Source organism: Electrophorus electricus, chromosome 18 (assembly GCF_041902795.1).
Source record: "Electrophorus electricus isolate QZ-2024a chromosome 18, ASM4190279v1, whole genome shotgun sequence".
Taxonomy (NCBI): Eukaryota; Metazoa; Chordata; class Actinopteri; order Gymnotiformes; family Gymnotidae; genus Electrophorus; species Electrophorus electricus.
In genome coordinates this window covers 9,161,110-9,181,059 of record NC_137514.1, presented here as the reverse complement: position 1 = coordinate 9,181,059, position 19,950 = coordinate 9,161,110, and the positions used below count along the sequence as shown (strand labels likewise).

The 19,950-nt window shown below is 39.1% G+C and overlaps 1 protein-coding gene across 1 annotated transcript in view; it reads left to right on the top strand.

Moving 5' to 3' along the window:
- Positions 1-2,096: 2,096 nt before the first annotated feature.
- LOC113576574 (fibroblast growth factor 14) overlaps positions 2,097-19,950 on the top strand; it is a 57,604-nt gene continuing 39,750 nt past the window's right edge. Inside the window, exon 1 of the mRNA XM_027008740.3 lies at positions 2,097-3,438. Coding sequence (XP_026864541.1) covers positions 2,976-3,438 — 463 coding nt within the window. The 5' untranslated portion in view covers positions 2,097-2,975. The remainder of the gene's footprint in view (positions 3,439-19,950) is intronic.

The following is a 19,950-nucleotide window of genomic DNA, read 5'->3' as shown; positions in this document are numbered from 1 at the left end:
AACATCTTACCTGTGCAATAATAAATTGTTTATCCAAATAAACCATATTTATTTTGTTTATTTATTTGAAATTTTAATAACTGAGCAAGCAGAACACATTTTGGGGCATACATTTATGAGACATTACAACACCTCTTTTCATACTGAATACTTTTTTATACTAGAAAAAAAAACACCTCATGCATTACAGGCCTCTTAACAAAGCCCAGTACTGTTACATAAAGATTTATTGTTGAGTCAAGCTCTCTATCTCTCTCTCTCTCTCTCTCTCTCATTCACTCGCCTGCACTCTTTCTGTCTCACTCCTGAAATAGTCCTTTATTTTTAAAGGACTCTAATTGTTGGGGGTGGGCTCATTGTTAGATGAGCCAGCACTGTCTCTTTATTGTATCATGTGGTTACCCTTTTAACTGTGTGTAAGAACTCCCCAGGGTCCTGATGATATTTTGAAAGCGTTTACATGGTTGCCATGTGACACAGCACTTTAAAATAAATGCTTCTCTGTCTGCTAGCTAAATACACACAGAGTAAAGATAGTGATACACTTATGGGTAGTGCAAAAAAACCCACACTCTTTTGTGTTACATTACATGACTGTTAAAATTGTGTGCTGACAAGTCACCCCAATCACTGTTGGACATATGAGCAACAGACCATCCGCACAATAGACCATCACAAAGTTTATGTGTTGTCCCAATAGGTTTCTTTAAGAAAGCTTCAACAATGATAATGAACCATCACATCATTCCTAACTAGATACTGAAAGGTCACACACATAGTAATTTTTATACATTTTGTACATCTCCTACTACTACCAGGCACTAAGTGCCTCGCTCCCACTTGTCCTATGGTATTCCTCAGAGCTGTTGAGCCTGTGAACATCAGCAAGGAAAGACAAAGGCCTTTTGCCTATTTATCCCAATACACATTGCATCAAGGACCCTTGAGCGCTTCTTCAGTTATTACGTAAGGCACATGAATGTGCGGAGCAGTGGTGTGTCAGTGGAGGGACTTCTGTCACAAACAGAACTGCAGCACTGTCTTCAACTACCACAAAAGACGGCCGGGGCCCTGATTTGGACAAGGGAGCAGTTGATAGTGAAATAATTTGAAAAAATTACCATTAATTTGATATATATTTGAAGATGCAAAGGAACCCTGTGATAGTCGCAAGATTTCAACACACTCAGTAGTAGCATGTATAAACTGAACAGCACCTAAAAGCAGGATGGTTCAGGGACTAAGATCTTATATGGTCTGCAGTGAAGAGCTAGGATGAGCATCCTAGTCCTGGAGTTTATCTTTTAAGGGAAGACACTACACTGAGTTCAGACCAGCAAAAAGAGGCTTCTTATACAAGAATGGTTAGACAATGCTCTCTGGTGATTTAAAGCATTAGAGAAACCAGTGAGGGTCCATCATGTGGATTCCTGCAGACAGGCATCCACAGCATGCACATCAAGGGTAATTCATAAAGCAATCTGTAACTTGTTAATCAGATCACTGTGTTCTGGCTTTTCCTAGAAACAGAGACAGTGGGGGTTTTTTTGCACTCCTTATATACTGTATCCTTGGTAGGACCATTGAGCACGCTTGTACAAGGGCAGCGCACCGGGGGTAGGTCAGAAACAGACTGCGGCACACACAGCTAAACTTTGGGCCACATGCTTTTGTTTAAGGGCAGCCAGAGGAAAGGTTAGGGATATTAGATTTGGTTGCTCTCTTGGAAGTGAAACAACCATTGTTGCTATGAAATCCAAACATCACCCACCAGTAGAGATCTAACTCTCAGAGCCACTGGGGTGGCAATTTTAGCATCAAGTGAGCCCAAAGAATGGCAAAGATATTTTTGTACACTACTAACACTATCCTTTTGCCATTATTACACAGAATGATAAGATGATGCTTTGTTTTCACGACAGTGGAAAATGTCTCCTTCTAATACTTTATTGCTACTGATTCTCTGTAGTCTTTTGAAAACTGGAATTACTACAGCCCTTACAGCAGCTATTATCACTTTCATCTCATACAAACCATCGATAGTAGAGAAGCAATATTTCATTAGTCCACGTAACGGACGTAAGGTGCAACGGCGTTTCTCTCACCTCCCTCGCATTTTTACGTCTATACGACCAATGGCCGGCCGTCACCTTACTAAAGTCGCTAAGTTCCGAGTCAGACGCCACGGCAGGTGCACACTGATGTCAGACAGGCAACCTTTGCACAATCCCAAAAGATACCGTGACGACGGTAGATGATCTCGTTGGTTTTATGCGTATTTGTTTGTATCTTATTAGGTGAAAGGCTTACCTTGAAGGCTGATGCAGCTGTTGCGCCACTCTACTAATGCCCCAGCGCCCCCTTTGAAGTATTCTAGAAAATCGGAAAAACACGCGACGAGTAACCGCAATCTGGACAGCACTATGAATTTAGATGGCGCGAGACACGGCGACGATGGCCTTTGTTAGCTATTTCACTAAAAAAATCTGTGTAAGACTAAATTTCTGTCTTTCTGAAGCAATATGTTGAGGACATCTCATTCGTGGTGATGTGCAAACCACGTGTCTACGTAATGGAAAGCCAGTCTTTCATTTCAACCCCTCCTACATCTGTTTCAAGCGGACAGGTCCAAGGCTACGTTGGCATATTTGTACCGGACGCACTACACTTTTGGGAAGGGGCCGGTGGTACTCCATCACTGGTGTAATAATATCAAAAGACAAAGGCAAACAGTTTGAAGTTTGAAGGATTACTAAATCAGGGATTTTCGACCAGGAACCATTGGCTTTGCACACGCGAAATCTGCAGTTTCTGATGGAAATCTCTTCTGATTAAAAGACGAAAACCAACGTGACGCGACTTGATTTGGTGATGTGCTTAGTTGGGGTTACCGTTGCGGTCCTTGCACAGGATGCATCCTCCCCTGGCTTTTGACGCTGTGCAGATCCACCCTAACCACGGAGCTCCGAACTAATATGCTATGGTTTTCTGTGCCGAAATCCTTCGCATTGTACCGCTATCAGGTTAACGCCGTGTGTTTATCGGCCACACACCCACCCCCGCGCGACAAATGCGATTTAAAGAGAATATTTTGGTTACTGACTACCCGGGGAGGCGACTCTGCTGGTAACAAGTCGGATGAAAACCTAATCATTATCCTAAAGTGTAACGAAATATTTCTCCACGTGAGCGAAAACGCAAACGAGCACGGGTATCACAAAGCGTTTTCTATGGTACAAGTGGTATCCCCATCCAGAAGAACTGATCCAACCGGGCTATTATGCAACCGCAAAGATCTCTTCTCTATGAGGGTGTCTAGGTTTCTGGATTGCTCTTCGCCCAAATCAATGTGGTTTCTTTGGAACATTTTCAGCAAAGGATCGCATATGCTGCAGTGTCTTTGTGGCAAGAGTCTTAAGAAAAACAAGAACCCAAGTGGTAAGCCCCGCGTGTACTGTTTTTCCCCCGATGACTGCTCGAGTGTACATTGCTCACGGTGAGGGTGTTTAATACAATCGCATTTGTGCAGCAAGTGAGCGCAAGAGGTAGAGAGGGGAATAAGTTATTGAAGACCCCGCTGCTAGTGGCCGAGCCAAGACGCAGCATGAAAAGCCTCTATGCATAACACATTTCCAGCAATACCACAGTCTCATTGTTTAGGCTCACAACTTTTATACCGTAAGGTAGCTGTGAGCAAAGCACTAATGTGACCCGCACTGAGATTGCGGCGCTTGTTGCTGTGTTTCTGCTACTGTCTCTGCTATTTAGGCTATCGGTGCTAGGTTTCCGCAGTCGTACTTCTGCAACACTTGGTGGTCAATACAGAATGTTTCAGTCAGACAGAGGACTAAAACATGTCAAATAAACAAACAAACAAATAAACTTAATTTAGTACAACCATGCTTCGTCCAGACTGGTGTAGATGGTCTATGTAATAAAACTCAATAATTCTGTTAGTTGGTTTCAGATCCTCGGGCCGGTTGCTGACGTTAATGGCAATGAAACGATAAAATATTTACAACGCTCATGCGTTTTGCTGTAAAACATAGCTTGAATCTTTTAACATATGCCATCTCCATCAATCAAGAAAAAAAAGCCTTTTTGCCGTAATAGCTTACATGCATCAACAACACAAGGCTGTGGAATGTTTGATGCGTAAAACTGCATCTAAAGTAAGCTAATGTTTTATTAATGCCATAATTTAACCAATGTGTCTCAAAGCTAGATGCAGTATTTCTGAGTGGCATAGCCTGTTGTGACATCTAATCGATTTACAGAACATTCCTTTAAAACGGAAAAAAAGATTTAGCTTCTTTGTTTGTTTGTTTGTTTCAGGCATACACTCTTTAAGTTCATACGGCAGAGGGAAATGCCAGAGGTTTTGGTTTCCGTATTCGACGTTACACTGCAGTATAGTAGATCACAGCCACCGTAGCCCAGCCGACGCCGCGGGATTGACATGGGAAGCTAGTATTGTTAATTGGTTGTCTCGCAGTATAGCCTGTTCCTATTCTACAAAGGCAAAAGGAAAACAGAAAGTCACATGGAAAGTCCCATGACGCATTAAACCCGGCAGACTCGGGGTAGAGAGGTTACGTCGTAAGGTCCATACTTAGGTATGTTGTACCTGTTCCCTGCAGAAGCATTCAGTCCTTGATTGAAAATACGGTGCAGCAAGCCCAACTTCCTTAAGTCCCGAAGGCCATGTGAATGCGAAAGTCTCACCTAAGAATCTTTCTCATCTCGCTGCTTACCCCATATGTCTTTATAAGACCTGTGTACTGAGATCCGCAGCCCGATGATAAATAGCGCGCGAGAGCACTTCCGGCATTTTGGGCCTCTGCAATGATGTAGTGCAGTTGTTGAAATGGTCCGAGTGGGATACTGTTTTTCGTCTTCATTTACTCTCAAATACAGACGTGTTGGCTCCTGTTGTCCGCTGTATTCACTGGCATCCATGGTTAGCCTACAAGCAAGAGTTATTTTGATATGTGAACTGTGTATGCTCGAACAAATACAATGGCTTGTCTACACGTGTGTGTTGGTTCCCCCCCCCCCCCCCCCCCCCCCCCCCCCCCCGCCACCCACCCACTCTGTTTTCTAGAATGATTCATATGACAAGTAGTGATATCATTGTCTAAATTAGTTTAGGACAGTCTGAGTTAAACAGGCAGTGAATTTCCACTTGTCAAATAGGCCATACCACTTTCACAGTGCAATCATAGTTAGCCATAGACAAATTATAAGGAGACTTCCAGTTGTTTCAGAATTCTAAAGGCAATGGAGACTTTGGTCAAGAGTAGTCTCATCATCACCCTGGCAGTCCACTGATTGTCTGATGCAGATCACTGCCATTTCCTGGTCCTACTTCAAGATTGTTGATATAGCATTTCCAGAGGTTTGTAGTAAGCCAATAGCTAATATCTCTATGACGCATCCAAGTCCATTGGCAGAACTCAAATTCACCACCCACCAGTACCCATCTGCTAATAGTTTGTGTTTAGGCTTTTGAACTCTAGTCAAACAGCACTTCTTCTTCCACTGTAGACAACAATTCAAACTCTCTTAGGCTTAATGCTAACAAAGGTCTGTCTCTGTGAGTTGAGTTCAGTAGAAGCCTTTGGTAACACATTACAGACAGTACAGACCAATTATTCACTTCGGCTTCACAGTACTGCCTAATTATCTTTTTTTCAGTATATATATATATATATATATATATATATATATATATATATATATATATATATATGTGTGTGTGTGTGTGTGTGTGTGTGTGTGTGTGTGTGTGTGTGTGTGTGTGTGTGTGTGTGTGTGTGTGCCTCTATATGATTCTCATGTTGTATTGTCTTTTAAACAAGATTTAAAGCTCTTGCTTTCTTGCCAGTTCTTATTTTATAGCACTTGGTCCATGTTGTCCTTTGAAACAGAGCACTCCTGTGTTTAAACCAATCTAAATAGAGTATTGATAGTAGCAGTCGATATACTCTCATCTGTAAGGTCTGTTAACCTCTTACAATTCATTATGATGTTATATAAGCCTGTTGTGGTCAAGACACTTCAGTAATATGAGTATCCCACTGGGAATCTCTTCTTTCTTATGTCTTGGGCCAGTGCTTTGAGGTAGACAGAAAACTGCAGCTTTCCTAACATTTCTGTTTAAGGTCTATATTAGAGACTTCATAGATCACATGTAACATACACATACATTGCTTACATATATGTCAAATAGAGACATTTAAGAATGCCAGACTGTAGATTACTGTAGGATGTGTATTTGCAGTTAATGACCTGAGCATTTATGAATATACATGTACGATTCATGAGGGAATTACATATATGTTATGCATGTTTAATAAGGCCCAGAAGTAGGAAACTAGTATTTTACCAAACCTTTGTGCGCAAACAGATTTTGCAGTTTAAACTAAATGAATAAGCACTAATATCAGAGCAAGTAGTCTGCTCTAAATTAGTCATTATCAAATCACCAATATGATTAAATATTGTAATATGTCACAACGCACAGTATACACATAACTAATAGTTTATAAAGTTTAATCAATCTACTGTTCTGTATAATATGGCTTACTTTCATTGTAAAGGTTGTCAATATCTGCTATATACACATTTTCTCTGAAATGTATGACAGTTAAAACATTTTACATCAGTTCCTGTTCATATAATGAACTGCTTTTCGTCTCTCAAAAGTTTCATAGTACATTGTTGGAAACCCTTTAACAGTCAATATGATTTTCACAACATAGTACACAGCAAAATGTTGAATTAACACCTATAGCATTGAACTGCAGCATTATATGAACACAGTGGAATACTCTACATGTAAATGCAACAGTGGTCCTTTTGTTGCAAAAGCTTGGGATGGATATGATACTGGAGGGTGGTGCGGTGTCTCTGAGTGGTGGCACACCGAGGTCATGCAAAGAGATCCGCAGTATAGAAGTCATGATGTCCTAAAATTAGCATTGCAGGACAAAAAAAAAAGAATGCTAATGATCTGAAAAAATAGGCCAGTGGATGTTGTTATTTGAGCATTACTGTGTTGTTTACTATTTTGTAATGCAACATGCACTACAGCATGTTTTAGTGCAAAGGTACTTCATTGAGATTCTACTTCAGTCAAAGTTTGCATCATTTTGTCTTATTTTTCTGAGTGCATAAGGTGAGACAGGTTCAGTGGTACCTGTCATTTATGTTGGGCTTGAATAACAGGCAAAGCAATATTCCTGAATTTGAAGTTACCCAGTAGCTCATGGCTGCTTGATGCAGAGCCTTACTGGTAGATCAGCACGTGACAGATTCTTGAGCACTGGCAGTTTGTTGGACATTCTGTGCATAGATATTGTTACCATGTTATGATGGTCACCATCATAAATGGAACAACAAACAGTCCTTCCTCCCAGGAAATGCCAATGCCTTAACTATCATGGCTTCTGGATGAAAGTATGGCTCCTTGTGCAATTTTGGAGAGAAGTGGAAAGGTACTGAAGTAGTGCTTTCTCAGCCCATTGCTCTCATTGCACCTGTAGTGACCTGGAGCAGGCAGCTTTGCTAAACAAACCACTGCAGTGTTCTGATTATTCCCAGCCAGTGGATGAAAACTAGGCCTCCTCATACTTGACCATGCAACCTTCCCAAGAGATCTAATATATAAGATTATATGGTGAGGGATAAGGACATGGGTGTGAGTTGTGGAGGTGGAGTTGGGGAGGTTGGAGGTGGAGTTGGGGAAGTGGGGATTGGGGCAGTGAAGAATGGGAAGGTGCAGGCAGTGAGGTGGAGGTGGAGTTGGGAGGTGGAGAGTGGGTCGGTCAAGAATGGGGAGACGTAGTTGGGGAAGTGGAGATGGGGAGTATGGAAGTAGGGATGATGAGATGGAGGTGGACTTGGGAGGTGGGGGGAGCCAGGTGACTCAGTGCATTGTCAGTCTCCTCTGTGACACTGTCTCAGTGTCCTGCCTTTTGTGCTCCAAGTTCTCTCCCCTTTCCTTTTTCTCAGGAAAGTACAGTAAGGAGTTAATTTACAAAACTGATGAATAAGCATGCTACTCCTTTGCATGCACACACACCATTGTTTTCCTGCTATTTTAATGTTTTTAGGCTTCATATATAGACCTTGGACTTGTCTAAACTGTTAAAATGCATGCAACCTGCCATCCAATCTTAGGTGGTAAAATATATCTTTTTTAAAAACCCATCTTAAACTAAGATTATCTTTAATGTCAGTCTCAGCTCAGTTAATGATTATGCATTTCCAGGAAATCAGTGCTGACGTCAACATTTAAAATGTCTTCAAAAGTAATGAAAAAATATCAAAAGACCTGAGATTATTTTCAGAGTGCCACAGTTATTCCATCTTGTGACTGGTTTGGTGCCTTTGGCATAAAGATCAGTTCACATTGGTTCACCCTTGGTGACAGTGGGTCACGTTATAATATATGCTCCAAGTGGCTGAATGAAAATAGTGTAAGGATTAACCCTTGCTCTCTTTCTGCTACTGCACCTCAGTGCCTTGCTGGGTCTGATGGTAGTGGAAGCTGGGGAAACCTGATGTGCATTATGTGCATGTCAGCATATCACCAGGAGCAGACACATGTGGTAGTCAAAAAGTTTATGAACCTTTCAGAATACTCTGCATTTCTATAAGAATGCCTTCTCAGATGTCATCTGATCTCCATCTATGTCATAGTAAATAGAGTTATTTAACAAACAACATACATTTTACATTGCCATATATTCATTGAATAAATGGTACAATCAAGATCAACAGTAGGTTAAGTATCTAAAGAGCATGAATAGGAACCTCCATTATTGATGTTTGTCTTTTTTTAGATGATATTTTTGAGCTTTTACCACTTTAATCAACTTAGATCAAGTCTAGTTTATTTACAAATGATATTACCATGGACAGATGAACACAATTTATAATTTAAACTGAATGAATGTTTGGATTGATTTATTTATAAGCAAAATTAAGCAAAACTTCCTTTTTCAGTTTAAACCACTGTTGTCGATTTGCACCTGTAAAGTGGATGAATGTTGGATTACATTCGCCAGCTTCTTGAAATGTTTGATTACTGGCATCTGGAATTTTCGCAGCATTCTGGTATTTTCTAATGCTGTTTTGAATGCAAGTAGTACTTAGGCCCTGGGGAGACACAACTTTCCTGCAAAATAAAATCCCTCAACAACACCTCACAGCTGACCTGAGTTTTTTTGGTGGTTCAGCAGTTATTACGCTGTGTCTGTTTGCTAAAGAGTTAAACTTTTACCTCGTTTGTTCACAGATCATTGCTTCAGTAGTGCTGTAGAACATCCAAGTGGGAACTTTAGATGAGTGCCCATTTTTTGCTTTCCTACCAAAGTCCTTTTCATTGGTCCTTCCTTCACATATCCATCCATCATTTACTGTCCATGCTTTCTTTCTTTCTTTCTTTCTTTCTTTCTTTCTTTCTTTTGCCAGTGTAGGTCAAAGCCAAACCTGAACTGATTTGATCATCCAACTGCAGTGATCCATTTTTCCAAGAGCTCATATTGCAGAGGTTTACATTTATTAACCAGTTTGTTTAATAAAGATGTGCCAGTGTATCGTTCTCTGTGTGTGCGTTATTAAATAAAGTTATTTATGAATATGACATAGATGAACATCAGATTAGTTTAAGAGCTGTTCATGTGGGAATGCAGAGAATTCCCAAAGGTTCACAAACCTTTTCTCAAAAATATATATGTATGTCTGCGATGGCAACATATGTCATTCAGGAGGGTAAATGTGTGCTTGCGTTACCATGTCAACAAGCTCACTCTTTGATCTTGTGGTCATAACACACGTTTGTTTCTTGGTAGGCCTAGGTTTCAAGTCTGTCAGTATTGCAGAGTGTACCTTAACAGAAGAATATGTTGTTTTGCTGTGTATTCAGGTTTGATTTTGAATACATTGGAAGTGTTTTGCCATAGCCTGTTTTTTAAGATACATTTTTTATAAGATAACTGGTATGTAACTGATATAATGTAACCTTCCCCATATAACCTTATGATGTTTTCTTGACTCATCATTTATGTGAAAGTTGAAATATGATTACTTGCGCAGCATATTTTGATATATTGTTAACAAAACCATTCAGAAGTTTTGTGGCTTTAGATCAGTATCATTTAAGTATTTCATATACTGTGCATATTGTCTTTTAATTCGGAGTTATTCTTTGTTATTGTAATTCTCTGTATGTATTGTTGTATTATGTTTTAAGTACTAAAGTTTTACTTCAGAAATACTATTCAGTATGCTTTTCATGTAACCTTGTGGGGGGTAAGTTCCACAATACTAACAGAGGTAATTTTCCTGGCTTATAAGAATCGGATGTCAATGACAATCAGATACATTTATCCCCCCTCTCCCACCCCCCCACCCCCGCCCCTTACCGCATACCCGTCTGCCCACCCTGTTGTTTACAATCAACATCTTGATGTCCTCATAATTCGTTTCCTTTTGGAAATGATGCTGCTTGCCAGAGGCAGTGAGGTCCAAAGCAAAGCATGACAGGTTTTTTTTTTTTTTCTTTAAGCGTTCTCTTTGCTACTTATTATGAAAAAACACCAACGTCTATCACATCAGATTTGGCAATGCCAACATATGAAATCATAATGTTTATGGTAGAATGATTGAGCTCTTATATGTCTTATATGTATATGAAAACATATATGTCTTTGTTCATCACTAGAATGTAGGCCTAGCCACTTTGATATAACACGAGAGTGCTGGACTGTTTATATCAACTGACCGAATAGTTGTCAACATGGGACTAGATAATGCAATATCTTAATGGCCATGTCATGATAATTCGGTAATTGTTGTGAGGTTATGCTTCTTGGTCCACTCTCTCTTTTTGAGCCAGAGTGGGTATAATTTGAGAGCTATTTTTAATCTACTACAAAGATGAATTTGCACTGATCCAGATTTAGCTAATCTTGAACCCATAGTAACACTGTTCATCTCAATTCATTGCTAACAAAAGTTGAACCAAAAGTGCCCTTGAAGTTGCTTGGATAATGCAACTGTTGAGCAGTGCATAGGGATGACTGACACAGACCATACAGCTGAGATCTAGGTTTGGGTCAAAGCATGGCCTTCTACCTCTGCAGGCAAGGCTGTCCCTGTCCTCTCAGGCAGGGAAAAATTGCAAGATCTGTCTCCATTCTTACTATGCAATATTCCAACCAGTGAACATTCTGCAAACCTGAGTGCTTGGAGTTCTCCTCCTTGCAAGCTGAGGTGCTTAATGGTACTTTCTGCCAGAAGGTTCAAAAAGAGGCAGCTGGATTGGAAAAAATAATGTCTTAGCCTTTGCCCTCCAGACTTGCAGTTCAAGAAGAAAGGCCTAGTGTTATACATTTTCTGAAACCTCAAAACTATAAACACAAGCAAAACACAGCAAATCTCTTGTAAACCAAACACTACATTAAAAACTATATTATTTTTCCTCAATATACAAGTTTGCATCTAAATGTCTCTCTCTCTCTCTCTCTCTCTCTCTCTCTCTCTCTCTCTCTCTCTCTCTCTCTCTCTCTCTCTCTGACACACACACACACACACACACACACACATAAACAGACACACACACAAATCATATAAAAAAAACTCCTTCCACACTTAACTCTATAAAAACATTAGTTTGCTCAATAAAAAGCAGCACTACCATCAGTAGTTTCTGCCTATTGCATTTTCAGTGTTGCAGTTTGTTACATCCCCTTAGACACATTTTTGGAACAGTCGCACTCTATAACTATTGAACACAAAACAGGAAAGCACAAACACAAACCACAAAAATGTTGCAGAATGAAACATTGCATTCGAAACTCCATTACCTCATTTTAACTTGGCTGTTGAAAATGAACATATTTACTTGGGCACATAAATTGCTGTGTATACAAAACAGACAACAGCAACAAACCTTATCCACATGAGCAAACCTCATCTAAATGATGAATGCTGAATGATGAAAGTAATGCCTGGTGTGACATGAGAAACACAAGAAGATCTCTCTTATCAATATGAAATGACACAATACTGTAAAATTAGCCCTCAGCAAGTAGCTGGGCCTCCTGATATGAGCTGTGGTGTACTGAAAGTGCAGTAACATAGTAAGAGAGCAGGATGCTGATTTGTTTACATTTCTAAAAGTCTGGATGATGGGAGTCTAGATGATAATGAAGTGGCTCAGGTTGTGCTGACCTCCCAGCTTCCCTCATGCTCAAACCATGGTTGGTCCACATGGCTATGGAAGGTGGACCAGATCACATCTCATAATGTTCTCCTTGATCTTTTTTGTCCTCATCCTCTTTTTCCTCTCATGACTCAATAGAACTCACCTTTGGCCTATTTATACTGCCTATTATTCCACCTATATGACCTATTTATATTGAACAGCAGTGCTTTCCTAGTGAACGCGGGAGATTTTATGTTTAAATGTTATGCTGAATGTAGTGAACTGTGAGTATTTACATTTATTTTATGTGTGATCTATAAATGCAGAGTGAAATGCGTTCATTTTTTTTTTAGAGTTGTAGTTTAGGGATTTTGTATGTGTTTCAAATCAGTTGTAGCTTGTAGGTTGTAAAGAACTGTTTATACACAGACGTCTGTAAAAGATGGTTACAGTTACACACACACACACACACACACACACACACACACACACACACACACACACACAGACACAATGTACAACTACACTTGTCTATTTAGTTTAGTCAGTCAAAATTTGCTTCCTTTTTTTCTAGAACAGTGCACTTCAGTCAGGGTTTCTATGGTTGTAACCTACATATAGTACAAATCAAAACAGTAAGAGGAACAAATTAGGCACTGCAAATGAAAATAAATTGAATATATCTGAAATCTGAAAATATCTGAAAAGGCTGCATCCTCCTTCCTAATTGATGTAGTATTGCAGTATATATAAGTACTATAACAAAGTGTAGAAATTGATTTTCTTTTCCCTGTTCACATTTCTAAATATCCAAATGATATTTGGAGGCGGGTCTTTTTACCCCTCTTCCCTCCTGCACATACCACAGGGTTAACCAAAGCGGCCTGGATCCCATCTGACACTGGTCTCATTGCTTTTCTTCCTCACACTCATTTTCTTGTACATGTAGCCATGACATTGACTTCAGCTGTTACACAGGAAAGCTCACCTGTGGCATGTTGTGTTTTGCTCAAGCTCTGATCTCTCAACCAATGCTACTATATTTAGTGTTTAGGACTAGATGTGGCCAACTGGTAAATGAGTGAGGCATTCTGGAATGAAAGTGCTTTCGAAATTAAATTGACAGACTTTACTTTTTTATGTCATGGCTAGAGAAGTACATGTAAGGCTCTACACAAATCTACATTTGTTTCCATTTAAGTATTAAAGTATTAATAGTAGCTATTGTAAATTATATTTGGAAACATAATTTGTACTTTTTTGTCCCACAAACTAAAACAGCTGGGCCTTGAATTCTTTTTACACTGAATTTGAATCAGTTTTTAGAAGCAGAGCAGAGCAGTGACAGAGCAGTTATATTTTACAGTAAGTATATATTACTTATTCATAAATAAGGATTCTATTACTCTTAAAATATCTACAGAAATACTTCTAAACTGTACAGGTGTATGATCTTTGCCTATATTTGGCCTCAGGAACATTCATCTTCAGTGTACAGCAGTTGTCTGCCAGCACAGAGTGGCTCAACTTTCCTTGATACCATTTTCCATATTTTACACAATGACATGTACTGGGGGAAATATACTGGAGGGAAAACTATGAGCAAAAGAGAAAATTCTTAATTAATTGTTTAATTAACTATATGATTATTTAAGTAAATATATGTGATTCTGAACTGGCAGGCTGTTGGAGGAGTTCCATTTTGTTCATGACAGACTACATCTTTTGCACACTTTCTTGTTTCTAATTAAGAAGAATGGAGATGCTATATTAGAGAATAAGTGGTTTGAAAAAATCTGTGCTGTGCAGTATAACCTCAGACCATATGACCACATAAAGCATCACCTCTTTCTTAACTTGTGTTACACAAGCCTTGGCATTAAGGAGTTCTTCATTCATTCAGGCACCATGACACTGTGTGTGCTGGGAGGCTGTAGTTTAGGTCTGTCTGCGAGAGCCACTCAGCACCCATGTGTTGCTGACAGACGTGATAGGCCTCTAAGATTAAAGTCATACAGAGCAGCAGGTGTCAGGAGATGCTCAGCTGCTGATTTAGTATAATCTTTGGAGACTACAACTTTTGCTGTTTCTAAAACCCAAGGCTGTTTAATAAGAACTTTTCTCCTATTTGTCTCCTATTAGAAGATTTTAAAAGTTGTTTGACCAAAGAAATGTATGACAAAGTTGTTTAATTCTGATTTGTTTTGGATTTTTTCCCCCAAAATAATTAATTTACAACATTAAGATATGCATCCTTTTTCTAGATTATATAGGGAAGTATAGATGAACCCTCATTTATAGTTTAGAAATGCAACCTCATGAGTCTCCCAAGACTGTAGATTTATCTCTGGGAATATATTATTTATGCATTAAAAAGTATCTTAATGATCTACTGTATGTTTTAGTATATGTGTTCTTGGTCCACTCTGGAATTATGTTTTGCTGAAAACTTAATAGCTTTAATTATTTATCATTAGAAAAACACCTCTTGGTTCTTGACTTGCAAAGTGATTCTTAGCTATCATCAGTTCTCCTCATTATACCATAACTATATGACAGAAATGTGTATTTATAGTCTTGGTGGAAGCAGGACAGGGGAGCTCATTTAAAGGGTGTGAAGGGTAGGATACATCATTGAGCTGTATGCCCAAGAAAACAGACTGTTATAGACATTGTCCAGTTAGTTAGAGGAACAGAGAACTGGCACTTGGGAAGGAGGAGCCAGATATGTTTGGAGTGTTTTAAATGATGAATAGTAACATGCACCATTTACTCTGTTACATTTACTTACATTTACAACTTTTTGAACAAATTGTACTTTTAAAAGTTTTTTAAATGAGGGTAATATATATATATATATATATATATACATATATATATATATATATATATATATATATATATATATATATATATATATATATATATATATATACAACTCCAGAAAAAAATAAGAGACCACTACAAAATTATCAGTTTCTCTAGTTTTACAATTGGTGGGTGTGTGTTTGACCAAGATGAACGGTTTTGTTTTATTCTATAAACTACTAGCAACATTTCTTCCAAATTCCAGATAATACTATTGTATTTTTGAGCATGTTTTTTAATGAAAATGACTAATGGTCAAAATAACAAAACAGTTACAGAAATTTCAGACCACAAATAATGCAAAGAAAACAAGCTCATATTCATTTATAAACAAGACAGTACTAATATTTCAATTTAGGATGTGTCAAGAAATCAATATTTGGTGGAATAACTATGATTTTTAATCATGGCTTTCATGCGTCTTGGCATGCTTTCCACCAATCTTTCACATTGCTGTTGGGTAACTTTACACCACTCCTGCAACAGAAATCCCATGAGCTCGGCTTTGTTTGGTGGCTTGTGACCATCCATCTTCCTCTTCCAAAGGTTTTTAATGGGGTTCAGATCTGGAGATTGGGCTGGCCATGATAGGATCTTGATCTGGTGGTCCCTCATCCACATTTTGATTGACCTGGCTGTGTGACATGGAGCATTGTGAGAGTTGGGGAACATTATCAGAGCAGAAGGAAGCAAGTTTTCTTCCAGCACAGTTTTGTACGTGGCTTGATTCATGCGTCCTTCACAAAGACAAATCTGCCTGATTCCAGCCTTGCTAACTACCCCCAGATCATCACCGATCCTGCACCAAATTTTACAGCGGGTGTGAGACACTCTGGCTTGTAGGCCTCTCCAGGTCTCCGTCTAACCATTACACGACCAGGTGTTGTACAATGCTGAAAATTGCAGTCATAAGAGAAGATGATTTTACTCCACTCCTCTACAGTCCAATTCTTATGGTCTTTCGCAAACTTCAGTCTGGCTCCTCTTTGCTTCTCATTAATGAAGGGCATTTTTCTAGCTTTGCATGACTTCAGCCCTGCCTCCAGAAGTCTGTTTTGAACCGTCCTCGCTGTGCAATTCACCCCAGCTGCTGCATGCCATTCTTTTTGTAGGTCGCTTGCAGAATGTCAACTTACAGTTGTTAAGTGACATTTGAATGAGGTGGTAATCATCACGGTCGGTAGAGAGTCATTTTTTATCTCTGCCAGTCTGTAGCTGTTGTTGTCCTGTGTGTTTGCTGCTTGACATTTTTCTTATGAACCGCAGTTTTTGAAATTTTCAAGATGGAAGCAACCTGATGCTCACTGTATCCCTCTACCAGTAAAGCTACAATTGAATCCTTCTTTTCCTCATTAAGAGCCTTTCTTTTCAACTCTTTGGGCATGGTCTGTAGCTGTATTTTGACTACACTTACTTTTTGAGAAGTCCTAGCACGGCTTTTCCGATCCAGCTGGTTCTATAACAAGAGAATAGTGATGACAGCAGCAGTGGTTTTTATACTGTTGCCCATTAGAATAGGATTTTGTTAAGGTGACCACCTATTCAGCACCTCATTAAGTAGAATGAGGTGTGTCTGTGAAGGAATTCAACAAACACTTGAATGGAATGGCTGCTGTACATTTGGAGATGCTGATTTAAGAAAAAATTAGAGTGGTCTCTTATTTTTTTCCGGTGCTATATATATATATATATATATATATATATATATATATATATATATATATATATATATATATACTTTTTAACAGATACTTTCTTAATTTTACTTAAGTAATAACTTAAATGACTACTTCTACTTAAGTAATTGTTATTTTAAAGTAATGGTACTTTTGGCTATTCTACCCACCGCTGATGAGTTTTGTTATTGGTTTGTTTTGTTTTGTGCTTGGTGATGGCACATTAAGCACAAAAGGACTGACCATGAGTAGTATATTGATCCCAGTGTTCCCTTATTAGCTGCAGTTGTGGTGTAAACATGCATTAGGTCATATGGTGCAACCTTGACCCTGTGCATGTAAATGGTGACTTTTGCATTCACATTCAAACATGCTGATATTTTAGTTTTCCATGGCCTTCAACAATGGAAATAATTTTTAAAAATGAATTTGACCCACATGTGGACACAATAAATCACAAGAAAAACCCCAAATATAGTGTGAACTAAGCAAATACATGCCCTTATGCTTACTTATACTTATTTACTCATAACTACTTATGATGTGTTTTTGTTTTAAAAAGTAATTAAAATCACAGTCAATTATTCTAGTGACTTGGAATCATTTAAAATTCTTTCTTCTTAAATTTCTAAATTCTTTAAATTCTTACTTTGAGTGCACTACTATTCAAATGTATTAAGTCAAAAGCAGCTCTTTATTGTTTTGGGGGCAGCTATTTCTACTACAAGTACTAGATGACAGAAGGGAGGAACTAAAAAGTTTCTTGTGAGTGACTATCACACAGAACACCAACCTAACTTGAGACTCTATATCAATGCTTTATCAACACTCCTTCTATCACTCTCTCACTCTCTGTTTCTCTCCCTGCCTCTCTCTCCCCCTCTCCTTCCTTCTCTCTCCTCCTCCTCCTCTCTCTCTCTCTCTCTCTCTCTCTCTCTCTCTCTCTCTCTCTCTCTCTCTCTCTCTCTCTCTCTCTCCCCACACTGTGTCTCTCTCACCTCTACTTACACCAGTAGTCTGACCCCATCCTTTCCTGTGACAAATGATATGCAGAGCATTCGACTCCAGCCTCCTGGTCTGCAAGGCCCCCAGTTTTTAAAAGTATGTGTGTGTATGTGTGCGTTTTTGTGTGTTGCCCTATGGCTCTTTGTGTGGATGTGTGATTCTCTGAATCAGGGACCACATGATGTCAGAGCATGGGGTTTCAACTGATCCAGGAATAGCCACTTTTAGTTAAATCCCCATCATAAGAAAAGATTCACAACTGACTTTCGGTCAGTGTAAAAAAGGAACTGACTAGCACAGATAGATAAATCCTCAGTGTCCTACTGAGATGAGATTAGCAGAGCGACATACATCTTCTTCACTTGTCAAAAAGTTTCTGGATTTGTGGCTTTCTCAGCCTCTGTCAAGAGACAAGAACAATGACTTCAGCTTACTGTGCTCAGCCGTTTAGGGAACAAACAGAGCTTGACTAGCTGAATAATTGCCTCACTCACTCCCTCTCCCAGCCAGGTTCAGAGCACCTCAGAGTTTGTTAGAACAAAAAGTTTCTTGGCCTTCCTTTTTAAATGAATATGGCAAGGTGCTGTGTGAAGAATGACACAGATGGCATAGATATGCACCTGGCTGAGAAAGTGCTTCCTTATGAAAATCAAAGGCACAGTGTGCCTGGCCTAAGGCCTCCCTTGTCACTGTTGTCTTCCATGATAGTGCCACGTCAAAATCATAATGCAGAATATTTAACTACTAACAAACTGACCAAGCAACACGCAAAAAAAAAAGCAAAGCATTTCTTTTATGGTGTTCTCCAGCTTTGCTGCTATTTTTCAGGAAGGACACATGTATAATTCACTCTTCCAAAAATCCTATTCAGTAGAAATCATTGGATTTTATGCAGTTTCCTTTTTAAATCAGTCTATTTTAGCAAATAAATGCTGATTTTGTGTTCGTGTACTCCTTTGGCAAAGCTGCATATAGTTGCATGAAAGGTAGCAACTCTGTATGTGTGTATGCATAATTGTGTGCATGAGATACATTTGTTTGTCATTTCTTATACCTCCAACACCATCGAGTTTGGTCAGATTTGGTCTATTTTTTGTTAATCTAGGTATAAGCTTTTTCTGCAGACATGAGAACACCCATCCCATAAAATTATTCTGTTCTGTTTTACCCCAACCATATAATCAGAATATCTGATTCTATTGGATATTGGGAATATCCTTGTACAGGATTTACCCTGATCTCAATTTGTATGAGGGTGCTTAATGACACCTTAAATCACCACACAGCAGAGATTTGAGCACATATTAAGGTTCATGTACATGGAAGAAAAAAAATATAATATTTGATAACCCCCCCTCCCCCCATTTCTTCATAAAAGCTTACTGAAGAGGTGCTATTAGGTGAAACTTCAACAAATCTTTCCAAACTATTCCTCCCTGCTGAGTTGTGCTGCAGACCTAAGTATGTCAAGTATGCACTATGTAGAGTTCACACTAGATCAGGCCAATGTGACACTGACTCTCATAATCGAGTGGCTCATGGTGAAGAAGTAAGTGTGTCAAGTGCACACTTTGAAGGCCAGATACAGCATGGGGTGGAATTGCTCCTGGACCGCACAGAATACTGTATAGCTATTTAGAGTTAGGTGACATGTCTTGAGGACCTCCAACGCACACCACTGAAGGTCACCAGCACTGAAAATGGAGCGTGTCCCTCAGGTAGCCACTGTTCATTTGAGCTTAAGTCCATTTAGTCCTCCCATGCTGTGCTGATAAATTGTAGTAATAGACCCTGTCTTTCTTGCTCCCCATGGAGGAACCAGAGAAGCTGCTACTGTACTCTGAAGTTGCTGCCTTTCCGGTTGATTTTTATCTCCTAATCCAACTCACCAGTTGAAAGAGCCAGTCAGACCAGTCTGGAAACACTGATAGTTTATTCAAGAGGATTCATCAGGAGATATTGCTCAAGCAAAGCATTTGTCTGAACACCACTGTTTCATACTCTTAGATTATCACAAATTGCCATGTATGTACTAATCAGAGGTCTCTTAGAAATGTCAAATGAAAATTTCTAGATGCCTTCAAAATTGAAAACTGTGACCCATTGATTGATAAAGGATGTTCTGTTCATGTGTATAGCATTGTATAAAAATTACTGATGATCAGTGAATTGAGTTTTGTTGCA